Here is a 22433-nt window from a genome sequence, read left to right on the forward strand (position 1 = left end):
TGTCACAGTAAGTAGTTAGAAGTGCAGAGAAGTATTTTCCTCCAGTTTTAATTGCAGTTAGATTTTACACGTTCATTTCTTTTACCTTTTCTGCCAATCTTTAATCTAATCTTCTCTTCTCTTCAATTCTCTTTTTGAACCCAATCCAAGTAGCACTTCCTTTTCAGTCCTTGCACTATTAATTTCACAATCCTTCAATCTATTAGTTGGCTCAGGAGATACGTAGTCGATTGTCTCGTTCACTCAGGTTTGTGATGCTTGGTCTACTTTATTGTGAATTTATTAAGTTGCACTTTAAATTGTTTTTTTAAAAATGCATTCATGGAATATGAGTTTGTATGCTAGTCCAGCATTTATTGTCGTTTGCATTTGGGAAGGTGGTTGAGAGCTAGCTTCATGAACTGCTACAGCCTGCAATGGTGTAGTTATACCATAATGCTGTTAGGGAGCGTGTTCCAGAATTTTGACTCAGTGACACAGGCAATATATTTCCAAGTCAGGATGGTGACTGGCTTGTAAGGAAACTTGGAATTCATGGTGTTCCCATTCAGCTGCTGCCCTTGTCCTTCTACATGTTAGTCGTCATGGATTTGGAAGGTGCTCCTAAGGGGCCTGGGTGAATTTCTGCAGTGCAGCCTGTAGCTGGTACACAATGCTGCTACTGACTATTGGTAATGGAGTGACTGAATGTTTATATACATGGTTCTAAATAAGCAGCAGTGTTGACCTGGATGATGTAAAGTTTGAGGTTTGTTAGAGCTGCACTCATCCAGGCAAGTGAGGAATAGTCCATTATAGTCCTGACATGTTACTTAGTGGTAGTAGTCAGGCTCTGGGGAGTCAGGATGTGAGTTATCAGCTGCAGGGTTCCTAGTTTCTGACCAGCTGTTTTTTCCACAGTATTTATATGGCTTCAAAAAGTGTGGTGCTGGTTGGAGGGTCCCAAGGCGGAAGATGAGGCGTTCTTCTTTCAGGCGTCGGGTGGCTAGAGTCTGGCGGTGGAGGAGGTGCAGGACTTGGATGTCTTTGGTGGTGTGGGAGGGGCAGGTAAAGTGTTTGGCCACAGGACAGTGGGGTTGTTTACTGCGTGCAACCCAGAGATGTTCTCTGAAACATTCCACAAGGTTTTCATTACCAGATTCATAATTGAGCAAGCAGGGGACAAAGTAGCCACCAGTGATTGCTACTGAAGACAAACCAGGTTGAACAAAACTGCTTGTTCTTCTGGAAATATTGTGGTTCAAAACTTAGTGTGTTCAGGAAAGAGGTGATGTCCACTGTCAAACTTTAGCCACCCGACGCCTGGAGGAAGAATGCCTCATCTTTCATCTTGGGACCCTCCAACCACAAGGGATCAATGTGGATTTCACCAGTTTCCTCATTTCCCCTCTCCCAACCTTATCCCAGATCCAACTTACCAACTCAGCACCACCCTCTCGAACTGTCCTACCTATCCAACTTTTTTACCACCTATCCAGCACTTTTCCATCACTATATTTTTCGACTCCGGTCTCCAGCATCTGCAGTCCTCACTTTTTCCAATTTATATGGCTTGTCCATTTCAGTTTCTAGTTAATGATAACTCCATGAAGTTGAAAATGGGGAATTTAACAATGGTGATGCCATTGAATGTCAAGTAGCTAGTAATTGCCATACAAGAAATTATAAAAGAAATCTGAAAATTGAAGTATAAGCATAACTAATGACACCATGGTAGGGCTAGAGAGGAGAGATCATGTGGCTAGCCAAGGAGTGAGAAATGGAAAGATAATTTATTTTCAAATTTTAACTGTAAGATTTCTATTTGGTACTGTAAATACACATAAGCATTCGTAGCTTAATATCATTACTTGACCCATAACATTGGTGCAGATCAATTAAAAGCAACCTTTATTCACAACAACAAAAAGCATATTGAAGTCAGAAGGCAAATCAACTCTTTAGTGAATAACAGCTTTAACACATTCCAAGGTTTTCATCACCAGATTCATAATTGAGCAAGCAGGGGACAAAGTAGCCACCAGGGACTGCTACTGAATACAAACCAGGTTGAACAAAACTGCTTGTTCTTCTGGAAATGTAGTGGTACAGAAATTAGTGTTTTCAGGAAAGAGGTAATGAAGTCATAGACTTCTTGTACAAATAGAACTTGTTTTCATTGAACAAATTCTAAACCAGAGTGGCCCACAACTCTTTAAAAACATTCATTTGCTAGAATACATCATTTTTTGTTCTGTTTACTTCAAGGAAGAACGTGCACCTATTCAATCTACATTATTTTTAATAGGTAGAATATTGTAGTAAATAAGAAGGCATTTCAAAAGTAATTGATATTGTCTCAGAATTAAATCTCTTTTGAATGATCCCACAGCCCTTTCGAGTAGTGTTTTCAAGCTTGACATTGAGCCTATTGCTGTCTCACTAAATCAAGAACTTCTACTTGCTCTGCCTGTTTCTGAGAAGCTAATCTTCCTATTTTCTTCATCATCACTCTCACCTCTTCTACATATGTACCTTTGGCCCAGCAACAGATAAATAATCATTAGCTTTCAAAAATATTTTCTCACTTGCAAACAATGCCCTTACCATTCACATCTTTACTACAAATGGTTCAGTTGTCTTTCTGACATGGACTAATATACGACTCCTGGGCTGTAGTTCCTAGTTTCTACTATTTTGTTGGCTTGGCTGTACTTTACTCTCTCAGCCCTGTCCAATTCACCATAGTAGTGACACGATCTTATTAAAAAACTTACATTCTTTTTTGTTTTGCCCTTTCTCTTTCAATATACACATCTCTTTCTAAAAATAAACTTTATCATTGGTCAAACATCCTTTGAGAATCCTATACTAACTTTCTGATTGAGATGTCCTGCCTCACTCTTCATTTAAACTGCATCCTCTCACTTCCCTTGACATTGATTTGAATTTACCACCTTTCCTGGCTTCTCTGCTTTCAAGACAACACCTGGTCATTTCCACATGTGCAGCCACAATTTTGGAATTCTTCTTTTAGAAACATCCATCTGTATGAAAATGCAATTTTGATACTAATTTTCTCTTGATCCTAATTCCTTTACTTGTAGCCCTTGTTGATTAATGCAGCTCAAGAGTTCACCTTGGAGCAAAAGCTCCACCCTTGAGGCAATGGCCTAGTGGTATTTTCGCTAGAATAATAATCCAGAAATTTTAACTAAAGTTCTGGGGACCTTGGTTCAATCCTGCCATGGCAGATGGTAAAATTTGATTTCAATAAAAAAAAATAGAGTTAAGGTTCTAATGATGACCATGAAATCATTGTTGATTGTTGGGAAAAACCCAACTGTTCACTAATGTTCTGTAGGGAAGGAAATCTGTCATCCTTACCTGGTTTGGCTCCAGATCCACAATGTGCTTGCCTCTTAACAACGTCTGGGTAAATTACATCCTGAAAATTGAAAGTCCAAATCCAAAGGGTGGATTAAATAGTTTCACACAATTCCCCTTGATTTTTAGCATGGATGACATGGTGCTGTCTGAAGCAATGGCTGTTGTTTACTTCAAAATAGTGGCCTAGATCTTAGAGTCATAGAGATGTACAGCATGGAAACAGACCCTTTGGTCCAACCCGTCATGGCGACAAGATATCCCAACCCAATCTAGTCCCACCTGCCAGCACCCTGCCATATCCCTCCAAACCCTTCCTATTCATATACCCATCCACATGCCTCTTAAATGTTGCAATTGTACCAGTCTCCACCACATCCTCTGGCAGCTCATTCAATACACGTACCACCCTCTGCGTGAAAAAGTTGACCCTTAGGTCTCTATAATATCTTTCCCCTCTCATCCTAAACCTATGCCCTCTAGTTCTGGACTCCCCCACCCCAGGGAAAAGACTTTGTCTATTTATCCTATCCATGCCCCTCGTAATTTTGTAAACCTCTTATAAGGTCACCCCTCAGCCTCCGACTCTCCAGGGAAAACAGCCCCAGCCTGTTCAGCTTCTCCCTGTAGCTCAGATCCTCCAACCCTGGTAACATCCTTGTAAATTTTTTCTGAACCCTTTCAAGTTTCACAACATCTTTCCGATAGGAAGGAGACCAGAATTGCATGCAATATTCCAACAATGGCCTAACCAATGTCCTGTACAGCCACAACATGACCTCCCAACTCCTGTACTCAATACTCTGACCAATAAAGGAAAGCATACCAAACGCCTTCTTTACTATCCCATCTATCTGCGATTCCACTTTCAAGGACCTGCACTCCAAGGTCTCTTTGTTCAGCAATGCTCCCTAGGACCTTACCATTAAGTGTATAAATCCTGCTAAGATTTGCTTTCCCAAAATGCAGCACCTTGCATTTATCGGAATTAAACTCCATCTGCCACTTCTCAGCCCATTGGCCCATCTGGTCCAGATCCTGTTGTAATCTGAGGTAACCCTCTTCGCTGTCCACTACACCTCCAATTTTGGTGTCATCTGCAAACTTACTAACTGTACCTCTTATGCTCGCATCCAAATCATGTATGTAAATGACAAAAAGTAGAGGTTCCAGCACCGATCCTTGTGGCACTCCGCTGGTCACAAGCCTCCAATCTGAAAACCAACCCTCCACTACCACCCTCTGTCTTCTACCTTTGAGACAGTTTTGTATCCAAATGGCTAGTTCTCCCTGTATTCCATGAGCTCTAACCTTGCTAATCAGTCTCCCATGGGGAACCTTGTCGGACGCCTTACTGAAGTCCATATAGATCACATCTACTGCTCTGCCCTCATCAATCCTCTTTGTTGCTTCTTCAAAAAACTCAACCAAGTTTGTGAGACATGATTTCCCACGCACAAAGCCATGTTGACTATCCTGAATCACTCCTTGCCTTTCCAAATACATGCACATCCTGTCCCTCAGGATTCCCTCCAACAACTTGCCCACCACCGAAGTCAGGCTCACTGGTCTATAGTTCCCTGGCTTGTCTTTACCGCCCTTTTTAAACAGTAGCACCACGTTTGCCAACCTCCAATCTTCTGGCACCTCACCTGTGTCTATCGATGATACAAATATCTCAGCAAGAGGCCCAGCAATCACTTCTCTAGCTTCCCACAGAGTTCTCATGTACACCTGATCAGGTCCTTGTTAAAACATTTTCTTTAAAGCTTCCTTGGTTTTTCCTTCCTATTCCCCATTTGGAGGAAGAGAGAGAGAGAGAAGGAGAGAGAGAGAGAGAGAGAGAGTGGGAGAGATGGATGCTTTCCCAGGCTTTAATTTCTGCTGCACTTACAGCTTTGTAATAAGCTGCAGCTCCACAATTCAGAGGGCTATAATCAGGTAGAATTTCCTTAATTCAAAGATTCTCAGTGCCGGTAAGCTTCAAATTATCTTTCTCACTAGTGCAAAGAACAACATGTCTGGCAAAGCTAAATATATGCAGCACTTGATTTTTCCAAGTTGCAAAACTTTCCTGATGTTTCAGTATGTAATAGTTCAACTTCTATTTCAGCTTACAGACCCAAAAAGAAAATAAAAGGTTTCTTACATTCCCTATTCCCTTTCCCTTCATACGCTTGACTAGCTTCTACTGAAGTATAAATATATTGTTCACTTCAACCAACCTCTGAAGAAATGAGTTTCACATTCTCACCATTCATTGAATAAAGAATCTTCTTCTGAATCCTCTATTGGACTTCTTTTTGACTGTCTTACGCTGATGGCTTCTAATTATGTTTTATTTTCTGACAAGAGGAAACATTCTCTCTGTATTCACTCTTATCAAAACTTATAATAATTTTAAGGACCTCTGTTGGGTCACTCTCAGCCATAACTTTTTCAACTGCAGAGAGATCCAGACTTTCCATCCTTTCCCAATTTTTTTGTATTCTTTCATGGGACATGGCCATTGCTGGCTAGGCCAGTACTTATCACCCATCCCTAATTCCACAGAAACAGTTAAGAGTCAACCACATTGCTATGGGTTTTGAGTCACATGTAAGCCAAAACAAGTAAGGATGACATCAGTGAAACAGATGGGCTTTTAACAACAATCAATAGTGATTACACGGTCATCATTATGCTAGCTTTTTATTATCCTAGATTTGTATAGAATCAAATTTCACCACCTGCCATGGTGGTACTCAAACCCATGTCACTAGAATATGAGCCTGGTCTTTGGGATCACATTACCACAATGCCGCCACCTTTCCTGTGTATTTTGGTGTCATCCTTGTAAATCGTCTCTGCACACACCTGAATGCCTTTTTATCCTTTTAATATTATGGTGACTAGATTGCACATATTACTAAGGTTTAATACATATACATAGCATAACTTGCCAATTGTTCAATTCTACCCTTCTGGAAATAAGCTTGGTTTGCTTTCCTATCACCTTCCTGACCTGTGGCACAACTTTTAGTGATTAGTGTATTTGTACTCTTAACATTCATTTATTCTTCTATCATACCTATATATGTCCACATTTCCAGAGGAACCTCAATTATCTGGCATTCGATTATCTGAATATTAGATTATCCGGCAGGATCGCAATGTCCCGATGCTCGGCTAAACTATGATATCCAGCATTCAATTATCTGGAATTCAATTAACTGAACGAAATACTCCCCGCCTGTGTCCTTTGGATAATCGAGGTTCCTCTGTACATGCACCTTCCAAGTAATAAATTAACTCCTGATTCTTGTTACACACATTTATCCGTTGAACTTCTTTTGTCAATTATTTGTCTATTCTGCAAGTTTATTACTGATGTGCTGCAAGTTATTCCAGTTCTTGTCAGCATTTAATATCTCTTCAACCCTGCAGGTAACACATTCCCCAAATTTGGTGTAACTTACAAACTTAGAAATTTTATTTTTTGATTCTAATGTTAAAATCATAAATATAAATTGTGAACAGATCCATACATAGATCCTGTGGATGACCATTTCCCACTTTCTTCCACTTTGAATAAGTTACTCCCACTGGTTGCTTTCTGTCTTGAGCTTAGGTTTCCTGCCTTTTCAAAAGGTTCCTGACTTCAAAACCTATGCATGAACCAAATGTTGCTGATTCATTTCAGGATCTATTTGGAAGGATTCACAATTGCATATGTTACAATCTCACACTTGTCAGACAGAGTAAAGCATTTTGTTGCAACATGTTATAATGATTTGAATTATTTGTTTCACCTACCCGTAAAATGTTAACCTCAGGTAGCCAATCCTTTCTCCTAACTTAGCCACTTGTCCTTTTTCTGCTGGAGCATTCTTTAGTAGCATAACTCCTATTCTACGGAGAGTTTTCAGCCATTGATAGGCAACTTCATCGTTATCCAGTACCTCCTCAAAGCTGGCAGTAGGGATTTGAAGTTCTGAACCCCAGTTCTGTCGATCTGTTTCAAAACAAATTAGAACTCATGTTCAGGGTTGTAAAAAAGTATAATTTTAAGTGCAACTTTTCTTTTTAAGGAGATCTCTTGATTCATCTTTCAAAATCTGTCTTTTTTTCGCCCGAAGAGTCAAATAACATATCTGTATAAAATCTTATTTGAAACTGTGCATCTCTGTCAGATCAGAGTGCCCTCAGACCAGTACTGAAATGTCATCTTCAATTATATGCTCAAATCCTGTCAATTATATGCTCAAATCCTGGAGTAGGAACTGCACTTGCAAACCTCTGACTCAATTGCTTAACTTGCCAAATCCTGATGAAAGGTCATTGGCCTGAAATTTTGATTTTGTTTCACTTTCCCAAGATGTTGCCAGACCTGAGTATTTTCAAGATTTTCCGTTTTTCTTTCAAATAAGCTATTAAACCCTTTCATGATGTAAATAAAGAATTCAACACAATGCTTCATGTGTGTTCCATTCTTAATTGAAACATTTGCAGAGGGAATCCTGGAGTCATAAACAAAGTGGAGATCACTTACTGAAAGTTCTTGATCTTAAGAGTTCTATCTAGGAAGGATAGGAAAAATGAGCAAAGGGTACTCCCATTGTCCTGACATGGAAACAGTGTGAAGTCAACCCTAAAGGAGACCTTATTTCAAAATCTCATATTTTTGTAAACTTTGTTTTAATATGCTCGTTATTTCAAATATTTTGTAAATATTGATATTTCTTACTTTCTTTTATATGGCATAGGTTTCTAGTCATAAGGTGAATGCATGGTAGCTACTTTGTTGTCTGTGAAGTGCTTTGAATAAGGTCTTGAAATAAGGTATGAAATAAATGCAAGCAAATAATGTAATAACAAACTAAATAAATGCAGCTTGACTGACTGACGTTTATTAAAGCAGGGTGAATCATAATACTTATGAGACTTTTGCAGAGACTTTTGATCATTTGAATGGCCATCTGCCTTTGTGAAACACACACATGATTTACAAACCACTCTCCCAATTCCAACCTGGTAAAAATGAAAAATGCTAGGTTTGAGGATGGGACTTAGAATTCTGGAAGTTTAATGCCATTTACACTATAATGGAGAGGCTGAAAGTCATGGTGAAAATATGGGTCTTAGTAACTTGATATAAACATTAAAATAAAATTCAGCTTTTGCTTCAGGTTTTCTCTTTGCAGCATTTGAATGATCACATGCAATATCTTTTCCATAAAATAGGCAGTAAATGCATCATTATCCCCCACCAATACTTAACACCAGAAAGAATTCTCTTTATCACATATATCGGACTTAATTTAACTATGGTCTTAATTCCTGTCCTGAGATTCTGATAGCCTTTTCCTTGAATCTACATATAATTGGGCTTGCCTTTCCAGCTTCAAATAACCCCTTCAGAGTTTTAACCAAACACTTCTGGTCTTGAACTTTAAAACTGCACTCCTTACACAAAAGTAATCGATTTCTTAATAATTCCAAACTTCAGGAGCAACTGTTATGCACATCCAGCCTCAGCCAAGACTTATGCAAAATGTGAAATGAAAGGGCTTCCTTGGTTTTTTTCTTAAGCCAATGAAAAACAAGTTCCAGATTATTCTACCTAAAACACAATTATTCAGTTTATTTGCTTGTAAAACTCAGTTATGGAAAAGAAAATCCCATTACTCTCCAGGAAGTCTCACAAGCATACTATGCTTTAAAAGAAAACACCATGGCTACAGAAATACATAAAATCATAGACCCAGACTAAACCCACATGATACTTGTTAAAGATTCAAACACTAGATATTTATATATAAATCACTCACTTCACATAACAGGCATTGACCTGAAACATTTGGCTGAATTTTAGATCTGGAGTATTGATCCTGAGGCTAGAATTAATTCCACTGTGAAGTCCCAAGTCCAAGCTGCTTTTAATGCCATTAGTTGGACTGCACTCAAACCCTTAACTTTAAAAATCGTGTTGCATCATCAATGCCAATGCAGGACGGGGCCCAAGATTTGAATCCAAAATGATCCAGCCGTGGGAGATTTCTAACCCTAAACGTCCAGCGCAAAATTTCTCTGAATCATTAAGTTCACTAATTCAGTAATATAACCTACAGAATCCCTTTAAAAGACACATCGCTTCTTAGTTACATATAATAATAATATGAATAATCTTTTGCTTTATTTCAAGATGTTGAGCTTGTTTAAGTTCCATTTAAACAAAAACTGATATGTTTTAGAGCACAGCAAATAGAGGAATCATATCAGCTTTTTGAACGTAATTTGTCTTTCATTCTTTAAAAGCATACTTCTTTGAAATTTCACATGAAACAGTAAAGACCAATGTTTTATAATGGGTAAAGAAGTATAGCTATTGCCAAGTGAAGATGATCTGTGATTCTCAAAATAAAAACTCCAAAAAGTATCAACATTATATTTACTATGTTGGCCTAGCTGTTAAAATACAACTCCAAAAAGTGTCAGCATTACATTTACTGTGTTGGCCTTAAGTGGTTTTTGAGTGCAGCCAAGTTACTGGCTATGTGTGTCTACTTCAATAATATTTCATCACTGCTCTTTTTGATCTGCGAGTAAGGAGAATGATGTCACAGAAACTCAGGATTAATTGAAAGACTGACTTTGAACAAGAGGAGCTTGGCTCAGGGATTGTACTTTACTGTTTTGATGTCAATTCAGCAATTTCTTTTGTTCCTGAGAGCCAAAGGAAACATTAGTTAGGGCCAAAGTTGCCACCTTATCTCCAGTTTGATCACCAAGGAATATGCTTTAGAAACTGAAGATGGTTGGTAATACTAGATTCTGTGTTTGGAAAGATTTGCAGTCTTTCTGGAGTTGGAGTACACAAACACTATTCTTAATCTTATACAATTGAGCAGCATGTCTAAGATATATTATTTTCAATTGTCCCTTAGTTGCAGTCCTAAAGGTTGCCTCAAGCAAAAGAAATAAACACAATTCATGGCCTCAAATTTCAAAGGAAGGAATAGGAGTGGATGATTTCAGTTCCTCCAGCCTGGTCCACCATTCAGTTAGTACATGGATGAGTACGTCTCAAATCCATTTAGCCACATTTAACTCATGTAGCTGAATACCCTGCCTTACATAAATCATCAGATTCAAAAGTTCCAACTGACCCAACATCCATCATCTTTTCAGATAGAGCGCTCCCAATTTCTCCTACCTTTGGTGAGAAGAGATGCTTCCTGAATGCATATCCAAATAACAAAGCCATAATTTTAAAATCATGTCCCCTCATTTTTCCATCAAAGGATATGGTTTTCTGTATCCACTTTCTCAAATTTATTTATCATTTTAAAATGACTGATCAGATCACCCCTCCACATGGACATCTAAATCTGTTTGCTATTGCACCATTTGTATTCACAAAGTTCTTCTGGAGGAAGAAAAGTTTTATATATAAATTTACTGTAGTATCTAAATCTTTCCTCTTACTTATTGTCATCATTCAAATATTGCAAGAGAAGTGGTAATGGCTTAGAATGCATCAAAGTGAAAGATAACTTTCACAAATTAAGTCTGCAAGGCTAGATGAATGGCAAGATGAATTGGAGGAATCTAAGTTATAGGAAAATTGTAGCTGGAAACGAGTGGAGTATTCTTTCACTAACCAGTAAGGCCACTTAAATCCTCTTGTTGCCCTTGCTAGAACATTCAATATTTCTAATCTTAGATGGGGGTCATCTTTGGGGTTAGAGAGGTCACCCTCACTGCCATTCCTATTCCTTTTTATTTTATATGAGCTAGTTTCTTATCTAGAAAAGTGCATCTCATCTACTAGATGGCAGCGGAGTAGCAGCACAACATATGGCTCCTCAGCCCAGGAGCTCAGCTACTGCATTTTTTTTGTAAAAATGCACGTGACAATAAATTGCTCTTCTATTCTATACATTGTTATTCTATAAGAGAAGCTTCAGTTCACTTCCCACGAAATTCACTGCTATTCTGTTTCCTTCTTTTCCCACAACTGTGACCATCTCCATTTTCTTTTCAATTAAATCTATCTTTTGCTGCATTCTGCCTTTAAATAGTCTAAGCTATGTCCACAAAAACCATCCTCAAACTTCAGCCTTCCACTAAGTTTTCTAGTTCTGAATTATGGCAGGTTTGGACAGAGCAGATAGGGAGAATCTCTTTCTATTTGTAAGAGGATCAAAAATGAGAGGGCAAAGGTTTAAAGAAATTTGCAAAAAAAAATGGGAGAAGAAACTTTTTCACATGGCAAACAGTTAAGGTCTAGAATGGCTGAAGGTGTGGTGGAGACAGATTCAATTGAGATATTCAAAATGATTATTTGAACAGACACAAGGTAAAGGGTCATTGGGAAAAGACATGACCACATAGGTTTATGGCCTCCTCCTTTTGTATGATATAGCCCAAGAATCAAATTCTCATCCTTGAAAATGAACAATTCTCATTCAATGTAAGGCCTGCATTCTGCAATGCATTTAGAACTTCACAAATCCTATGATTGGGCTCCATTTGTAGTGTCCTCTAGAATTATGTCATTCATAGGATAAAATATTTCCTTTCTCCTTTCCAGGTTTTGAGATATTCCAAATTGAAATATTTCTGGGAATGATGATTTTCAAAAGGGTAGATGATTAAAGCAAAATTACTTGAAACATGTGGTAAAGATCATTAACAACCTTGACTTGTAGTCTCGATTATTTGCCAAAGATGGTTGATAGCATCTCACTTTGTGAAAATTAAGCTATGGGCTACTTTTCTCAGGCTGTTAACTACTGAAAACATTAGGTGTTTTCAATGTGTGCACTCTACACATGGCCGGAGGTCATCAATTGACTTGGGAACTGTTGCAATCACTGAACCATTTGTTGGCTGTGTCAGTGATACTGTCAAGCTGTGCTTTAACACTCCACAGCAATGGAACTAGAACCCTCCTGTGACCGCATTATTGGCCTCCTGAAGTAATGTGATGTGACATTCTTTCTTGAGCTTTCCTGGACCTTGAAAGAGGGACTTGGAAATTTTTGAAGAAATTCCTTTCCATTGTCTTCCTGTAATACTGTATTCATTCTTTTCAGAAGACTTAATTGTATACATGCATTCCTACTTAAAGACATTTTGTTTGATTCATTAAGATATGGAGTCTTGTTTGATCCTTCACCTCTTAATAAGTGTGGCAATGAACTGACCTCGTACTTGAAGGAATGAGCCCCCTGGAACTTGTTGTCTCATGTACACTGACTGGACAACTACTAATTCAAACTATGGCAACTTGTCAACTAAAACTGCTGCACAGGTATTAACTAAAACTCTGTTTTGAGTCTTTCACTTCCAGTGTGAGTGTCCAGAATCTGTTTGCTTTCCTTGCCTTCACGTAAAAAAGCAGCTTTACCTTGGTTTCTCTTTATTTGCAAATTATTTAACTTGCTGCTTTTCAATAATTTGTTTCCCTCTTTGGAATTTTCTCCTTGGCATGCAGTTTTCGTGGTGATGTATTTAAATCTGCAAAACCACTTCAAATAACCAATCTTCTTACATTAGAAAAACGCTGCTCTCCATTCATGGCATCTGTGGTATTGCTTTGCTCCAACATCCTAAAATGGCTGCTGTACTAGTTTCCCATTCTTTCCCCATTGGTGTGGCATTTTGAGTAACTGGAGCTATGTTGTGACCTATTCAACTGAAGCCTCAGTATTTCCCCTTGGATAATGGCATGATTTTGAGCTCTGACCTTAGCGTGAATTGCTTGTCCAAAATCAAGTCCTCCTTTGACTTTAAAATATCAACTTGTCATCACAAATGCCTATAATGACCCAAGTATGAATCAGCTCATCTTTAAATGCTTCATTTCCACATCAGTTATTTGACACAAGTCACTAAGGATACATTCAATGGTTTCCCCAGATCTCTGAAATCTTTGTTAAATTTTGCTTGTTCTATCATGTGGTTCTGATTTTGGTTGAAATATGTTCCAAATGCCTTAAGGAAAGACTTGAAATCTGCAATAATTTCTTCCAACCTTTGTCTTATGAGGGCATTGTCAGCTACAGGCTTGACTGCATACAGGAACATACTAACAGGTGCTTCTGCTCTTCGGTCCATCAAACTTCTTGCAATTCAATATCTTTGAAACTGTTTCTTCAACAATTCCCATCACTGACATCTGTGTGTGCATTCTGTATTTTCAAAATTCTGTTAGGACCGGCAGGGAGAGTAACTTATCTGGTGCTGCTATTGTCAAGGATTTCAGTTCACTTCTAACTCTAGGTAGGTCTCTAATTGTATTCCCTGAAGTCTGCTGCTGATTCTTCTCCTCAAAGATTTCAGTCTCTAATTCCAACATATATTTAAATCAGAGTCTCTGTCACTGCCACAAAGGTTTGATTTGTCTTTACCAATACAATCTTTAGTTGATTTGTCCTCAGGGTTAAGCTGCCGGGAGGCTTAGGATTTCAGGTTTGGTCTTGCACTGCTAAGAGACTGCTCCCTTAGATATACTGTCTCCACTCTTACTGTCCTGCATCTCAATTTCTTCCATACCCAAGACCAAGTTATCTGACTCTCAGGAGTCCCAGCTAACTCAGCTTTTTTTTAAACACCCTATTATGCACCATACAAATTTCTGTAATACACTACAAACTTTTTTATTAACTGGCACCTATGGGACCAGGATCAAGTATTGCTTGATCAAGTATTCTGATTGATTATGTGGACCTCTTGTTCAATGTAAAAACACATATTAAATAATAAAAATGTAATGTATGGGGTATACACATCACTGTTATTACTTTATTACAGCATAAATCACTTATAGAATAATGCAACTTTGCCTTAAATAAAAATTTATCACCAGAGAGCCTTCCTACTGGTATCTTTAAGTGACTACTCAGACATTGCGAAGATTGCGACAATACAGTAAACTTCCAATCTTTCAGGTATGTACTTTTCTCCACTTTATCAAGAGTGCAAGTTCATAAGATTTCCAATACACTGTACTTTGATTTAGATGCCAAAAAGTGATGCATAATCTTACATTACTAGCTACAGGATAAAACTGTTCAAGTTCAATTATTCTGATTTTTTTTTGCGTAGCTGTAAAAATTTTGGTATTACGGTGTGCAATCTCTTCACCTTCTGCATTGCCTCTGCAGGGTATTATTACAGCTCACAGACCTTCGTTAATGTTTTCAGATGTTGTTTTCAAAACCTATAAAAGTTTTAGTTGCCAAAATCAGGCTCTTCTCTTTATTGGTCAGATTTTATAAACTTGGCATCTTTAAGTTAGCTCCTGCTACCGCCCTTCTTTTGACTCTGTAATTGCAGATAACCTGTTCATCTTGGTCCCTACCAGAATAGTTCACACTTCAAAGTCAGGTTTCTCTGCTTTTGTTTGTGATATAACTATGGTTGCCGTTGACTAATGGTAACTTAGACTGTGATGTGTATACCCCATGCATTATATTTCTGTTATTTAATATGTGTTTTTACATTGATTATGTAGATCTCTTGTTCAATCAGAATATTTGATCAAGCAGTACACTCCTAGTCCCATAGGTGTCAGTTAATAAAAAAGTTTGAAGTGTAATGAAAATGCATGTGTTAGTGACAAGATTATATATAAGAGGATATAACAGTGACATCAGCAGTCACATGCTTTCCAAACTGAGAAGCTAGGGTGTACTGACCTCTGTTAGAAATCTGTATGACAAGAGATCTGTATGATGCATAGTAGTGTGTTTTTTGTAAGTCTATCAAACTATATTCATCAGCATGAATTATAGTATGAGATAGTTTCAGGGTAATGGACTCCTGGAAATTAAATTAAAAGGTAAAAATAAAGTGATTAACTTACGGTTGGGTCCAATAGATAACCACATAATGCCTCAATAGAGAAAGTTGATACTTGTATAAACCACAAACAAAATCTTAAACAAAAACCAAAGTTGCTGGAAAAGTCCAGCAGGTCGAGTAGCATGTGTGAAGTTCTGGAAGATGTTAACTCTGATTTTTCTTCATAGGTGTTGCCAGACTTGCTAAGCTTTTCCAGCAACTTCTGTTTTTCCAGCAACTTGGTTTTGATTTATAGCATCCACAGTCCTTTCGGCTTTTATCTTGCATAAACCATCTTTGCTTTCCCTCAGAATAAAATCTTTTAGTTTCAATATCTGCACACAAAGCATATTGGAATATTTAAATTTAATAGCATTTCTCTTTGGCAGCAGTACATCTAAGTCCATGTCATCAAACATAAGATCCCCCATTTGCCAAAATCACCAGGCACTATTTTAAAATAGAATTTAAAAAGAAAATACATTTTAAAAATTATTTGATATATTTCAATAGAATGAGAGGAAATTTAACCAGTGTAAAATGGAAGCAAAGATTGGCAAGTAAAATCATCATGGAACAATAATTGATCTTCATTAACCCTGTATCCGAAACATCCTTCTCCACTCCAAAATGGATGAAGTGTGGGATAACCAAAGGCAGGGCTCCTGTGTCATTTGTGTTTTGATTCATCAGGAGGACATTTGTCATAGCCGGAACCTGAATAGTAGAACCAGATACAGGCACGTCTTAGGCCAGCCACTTGGTGAACTACTTATATATGATCTTGTTCAGAGGTGTATCTCAGTATTTTAGACTTTCCATCTTGTCTGTGTATCTCAGTATTTTAGACTTTCCATCTTGTCTGGTAACCTTCCGCATCTCCATTGGCACTCTTCTCAAGTTCCCCTCAACTTTAAGTCACCCATGAAGCATTAATTCAATTGCCCTAACTCTTCGTGAACTGGATGTTTGTGTAACACGTTTGTTGAATACGGCTATGATTTTTCAGCTTCTCCGAGATGGTGTAGGACTTCATCTTCTGTAATTCAGGCCGCAAAATTTTGTATTGATTCTAGAGTCACCCACAATGCAAGTTGGGCGAGTATTTATGTTGGAAAAAGGCGCTTAATTAGTCATGAGGCTGCCATCTCATTGGCTGGTACGTAATAATTTGTGGAGCATTTATTGTTCAATAATGTTATGACATGTATTCAGAAATATTTAAATGAAATTTTTTGGATTGATGATGGACCTACATTATCCAAATTCTGTGCAATAAATGGACCCTTATAAGAGGTTGGGGTGCTTCAACATTGTACCAATAATAGCCAGTTTCTAGCAATTAAGACAAAGGATTCCTGTTCATAAGACTTTATGAGGTTGCCAATAGAGCCTTTGAGCTTAGAATAATAAGCTTCATTTTAAGAGCCATAAAGATCTGCAAATGGATGCAATTAGTTGTAAAATTTGCAATGATGAATTCAATCTGTAGGAGTGTCCGATTCTGCAGACAAATTGCACAGAACAGCAGAGTAATCCAGCAGAAAATTCTAGCTACCAATGAATATAGTTACATAGAAATTCTCATTGACATGTGAAATCACTTGAAGAGCTAAATGGTTTTTGCAGTGATTCGAACTAGTCTCTTTTGTCCTTGCTGGAATTCAAATGAAAGTATTTGTAATTCTTTTCAAGTCAGTCTATCATTTGAATTTAAGGTAATTATTTACTCATTAGGCAAAAGATGCTATACATGAAGCTTATTGGAAAACAGTCGTACTTTAGTGTAAAGTGATTGTTTTCTTATGAGTTTTTTGCAATTACTACAATATGCCAAATACTGAACGTGATTTGTCAGAACGGTTACCTCATATGAAATGGTCTAATTTGTAATATATCAGTTGATATATATTCAGTTGACTGCATTGTTCCAAACATGAGACACCAATACGATTATTTTTGTATGAATGTGCTAAATCGGTATTTAATTTCAAACTTGAGCAGCTTTAACTAAAATATCTATGCCTTTAAAAAGCCATCAAGGAAGTAGTAAACGTTTGTTCTTTTTCTTCTTCTTCTGGTTTCTCCAAAGTTATTTGGGTTTGACAAAATGGTGACTGATCACCCTTTCCCTTGGCAGCCACCAAGTTGAAATTCAATTCTGCTACATTTAGGTTTCTCATATTGCATCTCCTCCTTCGATACCAGGTCATTGATATCTCCCTCCTCCCAAGAATCCACCTTCACCACTTTCCTCAGCACTTCTCCTCTTTCTCTTTGGATCAGATGGTCATACCATTTCAATCTCTTTTTGCCAGCCCCTTTTCCTTCATGATGCTCCTCACTGACTCCTTCGTCTATCTTTGTTCACAAGTTTTCTTCATTTATAAACCAATTACGTTATAGGCACTACCTCTCTTTAATTTCATCTCCTTTCATGAAGGTTACTTAACCTGCATCCTTAAACGTATGATCATTACCAACATCTTTTGCTAATGTATTACGAGCAGCTGCCATTTTGATGTCATTTTGTCCAGCATTGATAGCGAGACTTTATTTATTTCTTCCACGGTTGTGGAATTTTGTCTCATGAACATTTGCTTTGCATTTCATTTAACGCTTTTTCAATGGTTTGTTTATCTTCTTTGAGCCACAACTATTTCACCATACTAGATAACATCGTTAGTGAGCCTCCGGATGAAGCACTGATGGCATGGCCCGCTTTCTATTTATGCGTTTAGGTTTCCTTGGTTTGGTGATGTCATTTCCTGTTCTTTTCCTCAGGGGGTGGTAAATGGGATCAAAGTCAATGTGTTTGTTGATAGAGTTCCAGTTGGAATGCCATGCTTTGAGGAATTCTCGTTCATGTCTCTGTTTGGCTTGTCCTAGAATGGAAGTGTTGTCCCAGTCGAAGTGGTATTCTTCCTCATCTATATGTAAAGATACTAGTGAGAGTGGATCATGTCTTTTTGTGGCTAGTTGATGTTCATGTATCCTGCTGGTTAGTTTTCTGCCTGTTTGTCCAATGTAGTGTTTGTTACAGTTCTTGCAAGGTATTTTGTAAATGACATTAGTTTTACTTGTTGTCTGTATAGGGTCTTTCAAGTTCATTAGCTGTTGTTTTAGTGTGTTGGTGGGTTTGTGGGCTATCATGATGCCAAGAGGTCTGAGTAGTCTTGCAATCATTTCCGAGATGGTTTTGATGTAGGGAAGAGTGGCTAGGGTTTCTGGACGTGTTTTGTCTGCTTTTAGGGTTTATTGCTGAGAAATCAGCAGACTGTGTTCATTGGGTACCCGTTCTTTTTTAATCTTATTGGTATCCTTATATACAGATGAGGAAGGACACCATTTCAACTGGGAAACACAACCATCCTAGGACAAGCCAAACAGATACACACATGAGAATTCCTAGAAGCATGGCATTCCAAATGGACTTGGAAACACATTGACTTGGACCCCATTTACCATCCCCTGAGAAAAAGAACTGGAAATGACATCACCATGGCAAATGACATCACCACAGGAAATGACATCACCAACCTAAGGAAAACACATATATAGAAAGCGGGCCATGCCACAAGTGCTTCATCCGGAAGCTCACTGATGATGCTACCCAGTATGGTGATGTAACGTCTGAAGATGAATCTTCTAGCTCAACCTGAGCTACAAATCTTCTCAAAAAATCTGTGTCTGCTTTCTGAGTTCTTCCCTTCTCCTGCAGGTCTTTCAGGATCTACCAGCTGATGTTCTCTCTACTTCTTGTCATCTGTCCTTTGTGGTTTCTTCTTTAGTCTTACTTGTCCACTGGATGGTAATGCTTGATCATTTCTCATCAGGTTGAAACCTTGTATGTTGCTTTCAGTTGAATCCTAGGTGCCATTTCTGCTCAAATCAACCAACTTTTGGATTTGGCAGGTTGTTTTTCAGCCAGATTCCTTTCCTGACTGAAACCCTCTCCAACTATCAGGTCTGGAACTGGGCCTGATACATACTGATTGACCTGCAGTAGAACTGTAGTTACCCTGGGAATCAATAAATGACATCAAACTCAGACAAAGCACCATACAACTTAGCTCAAGGCTATAAATCTTAACCTTATGTAAAAAAAGTACCTTTAATAAAGTACCTTGTATTAACATTTATAGTTATTTTGATTGTGGTGAAATGTGTCTTCTGAAATGCAGCCAACAGACAAACCTAATTTGATATGCTGCTCTGTACCATTCAGTTAGACTGATGGACTAAATATGTATTGTACCCAAAATATACCCAGCATGTAGCCACCATCTGTTTACTAAAATAAAAACAAGCTTGTGTCAGAACATTTCTATGATAGACACTATATTTACAATAAAAACTATCTTCTTAAATATGTAGCATTACAACTGACAATCCACCAACATCCCACTCCACCTTCTTCCGAAGTGGTAATGCTCCAACACCTTGGTTATAGTCTTAGAACTGCAACACAGAAACAGGTCTTGTGATCCACTTATTGCGTTCTTTGGTTTTCCATCATATGAACAACTGCTAATCTAATTTGCTTGGAAAGGCCTCCATTCCTTATTATTATTTTTCTTCAAATATGATTAATGCTGCTTACTCCTCAGCCTGACCTACTAGAAACACCTAGTGCTCCAGGCATCTTGTACATTTCTAAAATTGTTGTGTGTTTTACAATTTAAAAGAAGAAATATGAAATCATAATGTTATACAAATATATGAATCAAGAACAGGAGTAGGCCATTCAGCCCCTTAAGCCTGTTCTGCCATTCAGTAAAATCATACCTGAGATGATGGTAATCTCAAATCTGCAATCCCACATAGCCCTGATAAGCTCTCAACTCCTTACTTAATAAGAATCAATTGGCTTCTGGCTTAAAAATATTCAAGGACATTGCTTCCACAATTGCCAAAGGCATTCAAAGACTAGCAACTCTGAGGGAAAAATTGCCGGGATTCTGTTAAATTGTTTCAGATTTGTGCACTAGTGGCTATCTGGGTGCAAATTGTATACTTATACTAATTTTGAAAAGTTTCTTTCTCAAATTTTAGCTCAAATGCACATATATTTTCAAAAGATTGGAAGAGCTTAGAATGAAATTTAAAACAAAACTTAAAACTTAAAACAAGCTTTGTAAAAACTTGATATGTTTAAGAGTGATAACCTGGTCAAGTTTTATTGATGCAATTAAAAATTGGTCTGTCACAAGATATAAGCATTTTCCTTTCAGTGTCCAATATGCCTTATTCAAGAACACAATTTTAATAATTGAATGACTTCATACCATATATTCATATTATAAGTTTCATAGAGAATTTTTTAAAGTATTATACTCAAAACTTTTAAAATGTTCCTATTATCATTGTGACTATAATAAGCAACTTACTTTTAGAGTCTCCATGAAAGCTTGCAAATTAGTACAAATAGTCAGAACTTGCAATGGTGGTTAATTCTATCTGGATTGTAGTCAGCTTTGTGTGAATGGCTAACTTCGAGCAAAATGTTTTCTAAATGAGAGCCAAAAACTATGGAATCGTGAGTTGTGCCGAGTGTAACTTGTGCTTAAAATTTCACAAGCTTTTTTCAACAATTTGAGGGAATTATGCTGAAAATAAAATGTGACTTGTTAGAAAGTGCAGGTCAGTATGTCTCTCATTATATTGAGGACTGAACCATGTCCTACTTTGATTTCTCTCTAACCCGTCTCATAAGAAGGATATAACTTGGTCTTCATTCTAAGCAATTTCATGTGAGGCCATCTAGCAGTCACAGCATACTGAATTTTTAATATTCAATATTCACACTTGGATTGATGAACATATAAACTTTGGAGCATGTAGAGACACTTTCACCCCCTTGCAAAAAAAGTTAAGGTTGTTGCTGTACTCTGTTCCTCCTTGGAACCTATCATCACTATATTAAATATTGAACAGTGAAAGTGATGAATATATTTTTTAAGAAATATGGGAGATGAAGATTTATAGTCTGTTTTTCTATTTATAGTAAAAAGGTTAAAAAAAATTTGAAACAAGATTCAACTTCAAACAGCAGATAAATGAAGTCTTGCCATACATTGCTGTTTTTATGCCAAACAAAGTGAATGTACACAGAAACAGATGAGTTTATATTAACACTATAAAAGATATTTTAATGGAAAGATTCCAATTTATGAAGCAATTTTCATCTTTTTCTGATTTTTTTCTACTTTGCTTCAAATACTTAATACTGTGTGGCTCATTAAAAGAGCAATGATTTTAATTTGATCTAGATGGAATAAACTTACCTCATTTAGCATTCATTGACTAAAGATTTTCTGAATCAGTATAATTTAGTGTAATACAATATTATTCAATATAATTTAAAGCACAGTACATGCTATTTTATATTGAAAGATCATTTCTATTCAAATGTTCAGCTGCTGATTCTTTTACAATTAATTTGGCTTGGTGAAAAGCAGTGATTTATTTATAGTTCTAAAAATGCTATAAAATAAGAAAATAATTTTTTTTTATCAGATAACAAAGTTTAGAATAAGTACTTTTAACCAGTGGAAGTATCTGACCTGCATTCCAATTTAACCTGCTGCCTAGACCCTTGAATGGAAATATTCCAGCCACTTCAACTGCTACCACTTTTTATGCTCTACTATTGTCAATGGCTTCCCTTCTTCCTTAATTACATGGATACCCCTGCTTCTAGAGAGTTTTGAAATGCTATCTCTTAATGTGGTGAACATTTGGAGTCTTTGAAGCGCTTTTAAACTTTGGCTGCCTACATCAGGGATTAATGTTGTTAAGCATGAGTGCAAAGGCAGGACAATTTCGGAGGAACTTTAAACCACTTTGTTGACAGATTATTTTCAGTGACTTAAGCACAAATACTGACTGATAAAACTGAATGTTTGGTAAAATATAGTCTCAAAATTTCAACAATACAAATGTGTAATCAAAAACCTAAAAGCTATAAGGCTTACATTAAGCCTTAATTGTGTAACCCATTCATTAGTAGAAATTGACCTTCATCAGTTTGTTAGGCAGCAAAAGCAATTTAACATTCTCATTCAAGTACATTACATGAAGTGCTCTGATGTGATGGCCGACATAACAGACAAGTAAAAGATCTCATTGAGAAGTACTTGGTTTTAGAAGTTAAGAATAAGGAGAAACAGCACTCCATGTGTTTCAGTAAGAAACATGAAATTTTGCCTTAATGGGTCAAAGAATAATAAATA

The 22433-nt window shown here is 37.2% G+C and overlaps 1 protein-coding gene across 3 annotated transcripts in view; it reads right to left on the reverse strand.

Annotated features, from left to right (window-relative positions):
* Positions 1-22433, reverse strand: part of bbox1 (gamma-butyrobetaine hydroxylase 1) — a 346924-nt gene that overhangs the window by 212292 nt on the left and 112199 nt on the right. For all 3 annotated transcript variants that reach the window (XR_015760109.1, XM_087996317.1, XM_087996316.1), the window contains exon 4: positions 7162-7360. Coding sequence is in view for 2 of the 3 variants with exons in the window: in XM_087996317.1 (XP_087852443.1) it covers positions 7162-7360 (199 nt within the window). In the remaining variant the exon portion in view is untranslated. The remainder of the gene's footprint in view (positions 1-7161; positions 7361-22433) is intronic.

This window comes from Chiloscyllium plagiosum, unplaced genomic scaffold (genome assembly GCF_037043375.1).
Source record: "Chiloscyllium plagiosum isolate Xiang-an unplaced genomic scaffold, Cpla_swu_hap1 HiC_scaffold_18, whole genome shotgun sequence".
In the NCBI taxonomy this organism is placed as follows: domain Eukaryota; kingdom Metazoa; phylum Chordata; class Chondrichthyes; order Orectolobiformes; family Hemiscylliidae; genus Chiloscyllium; species Chiloscyllium plagiosum.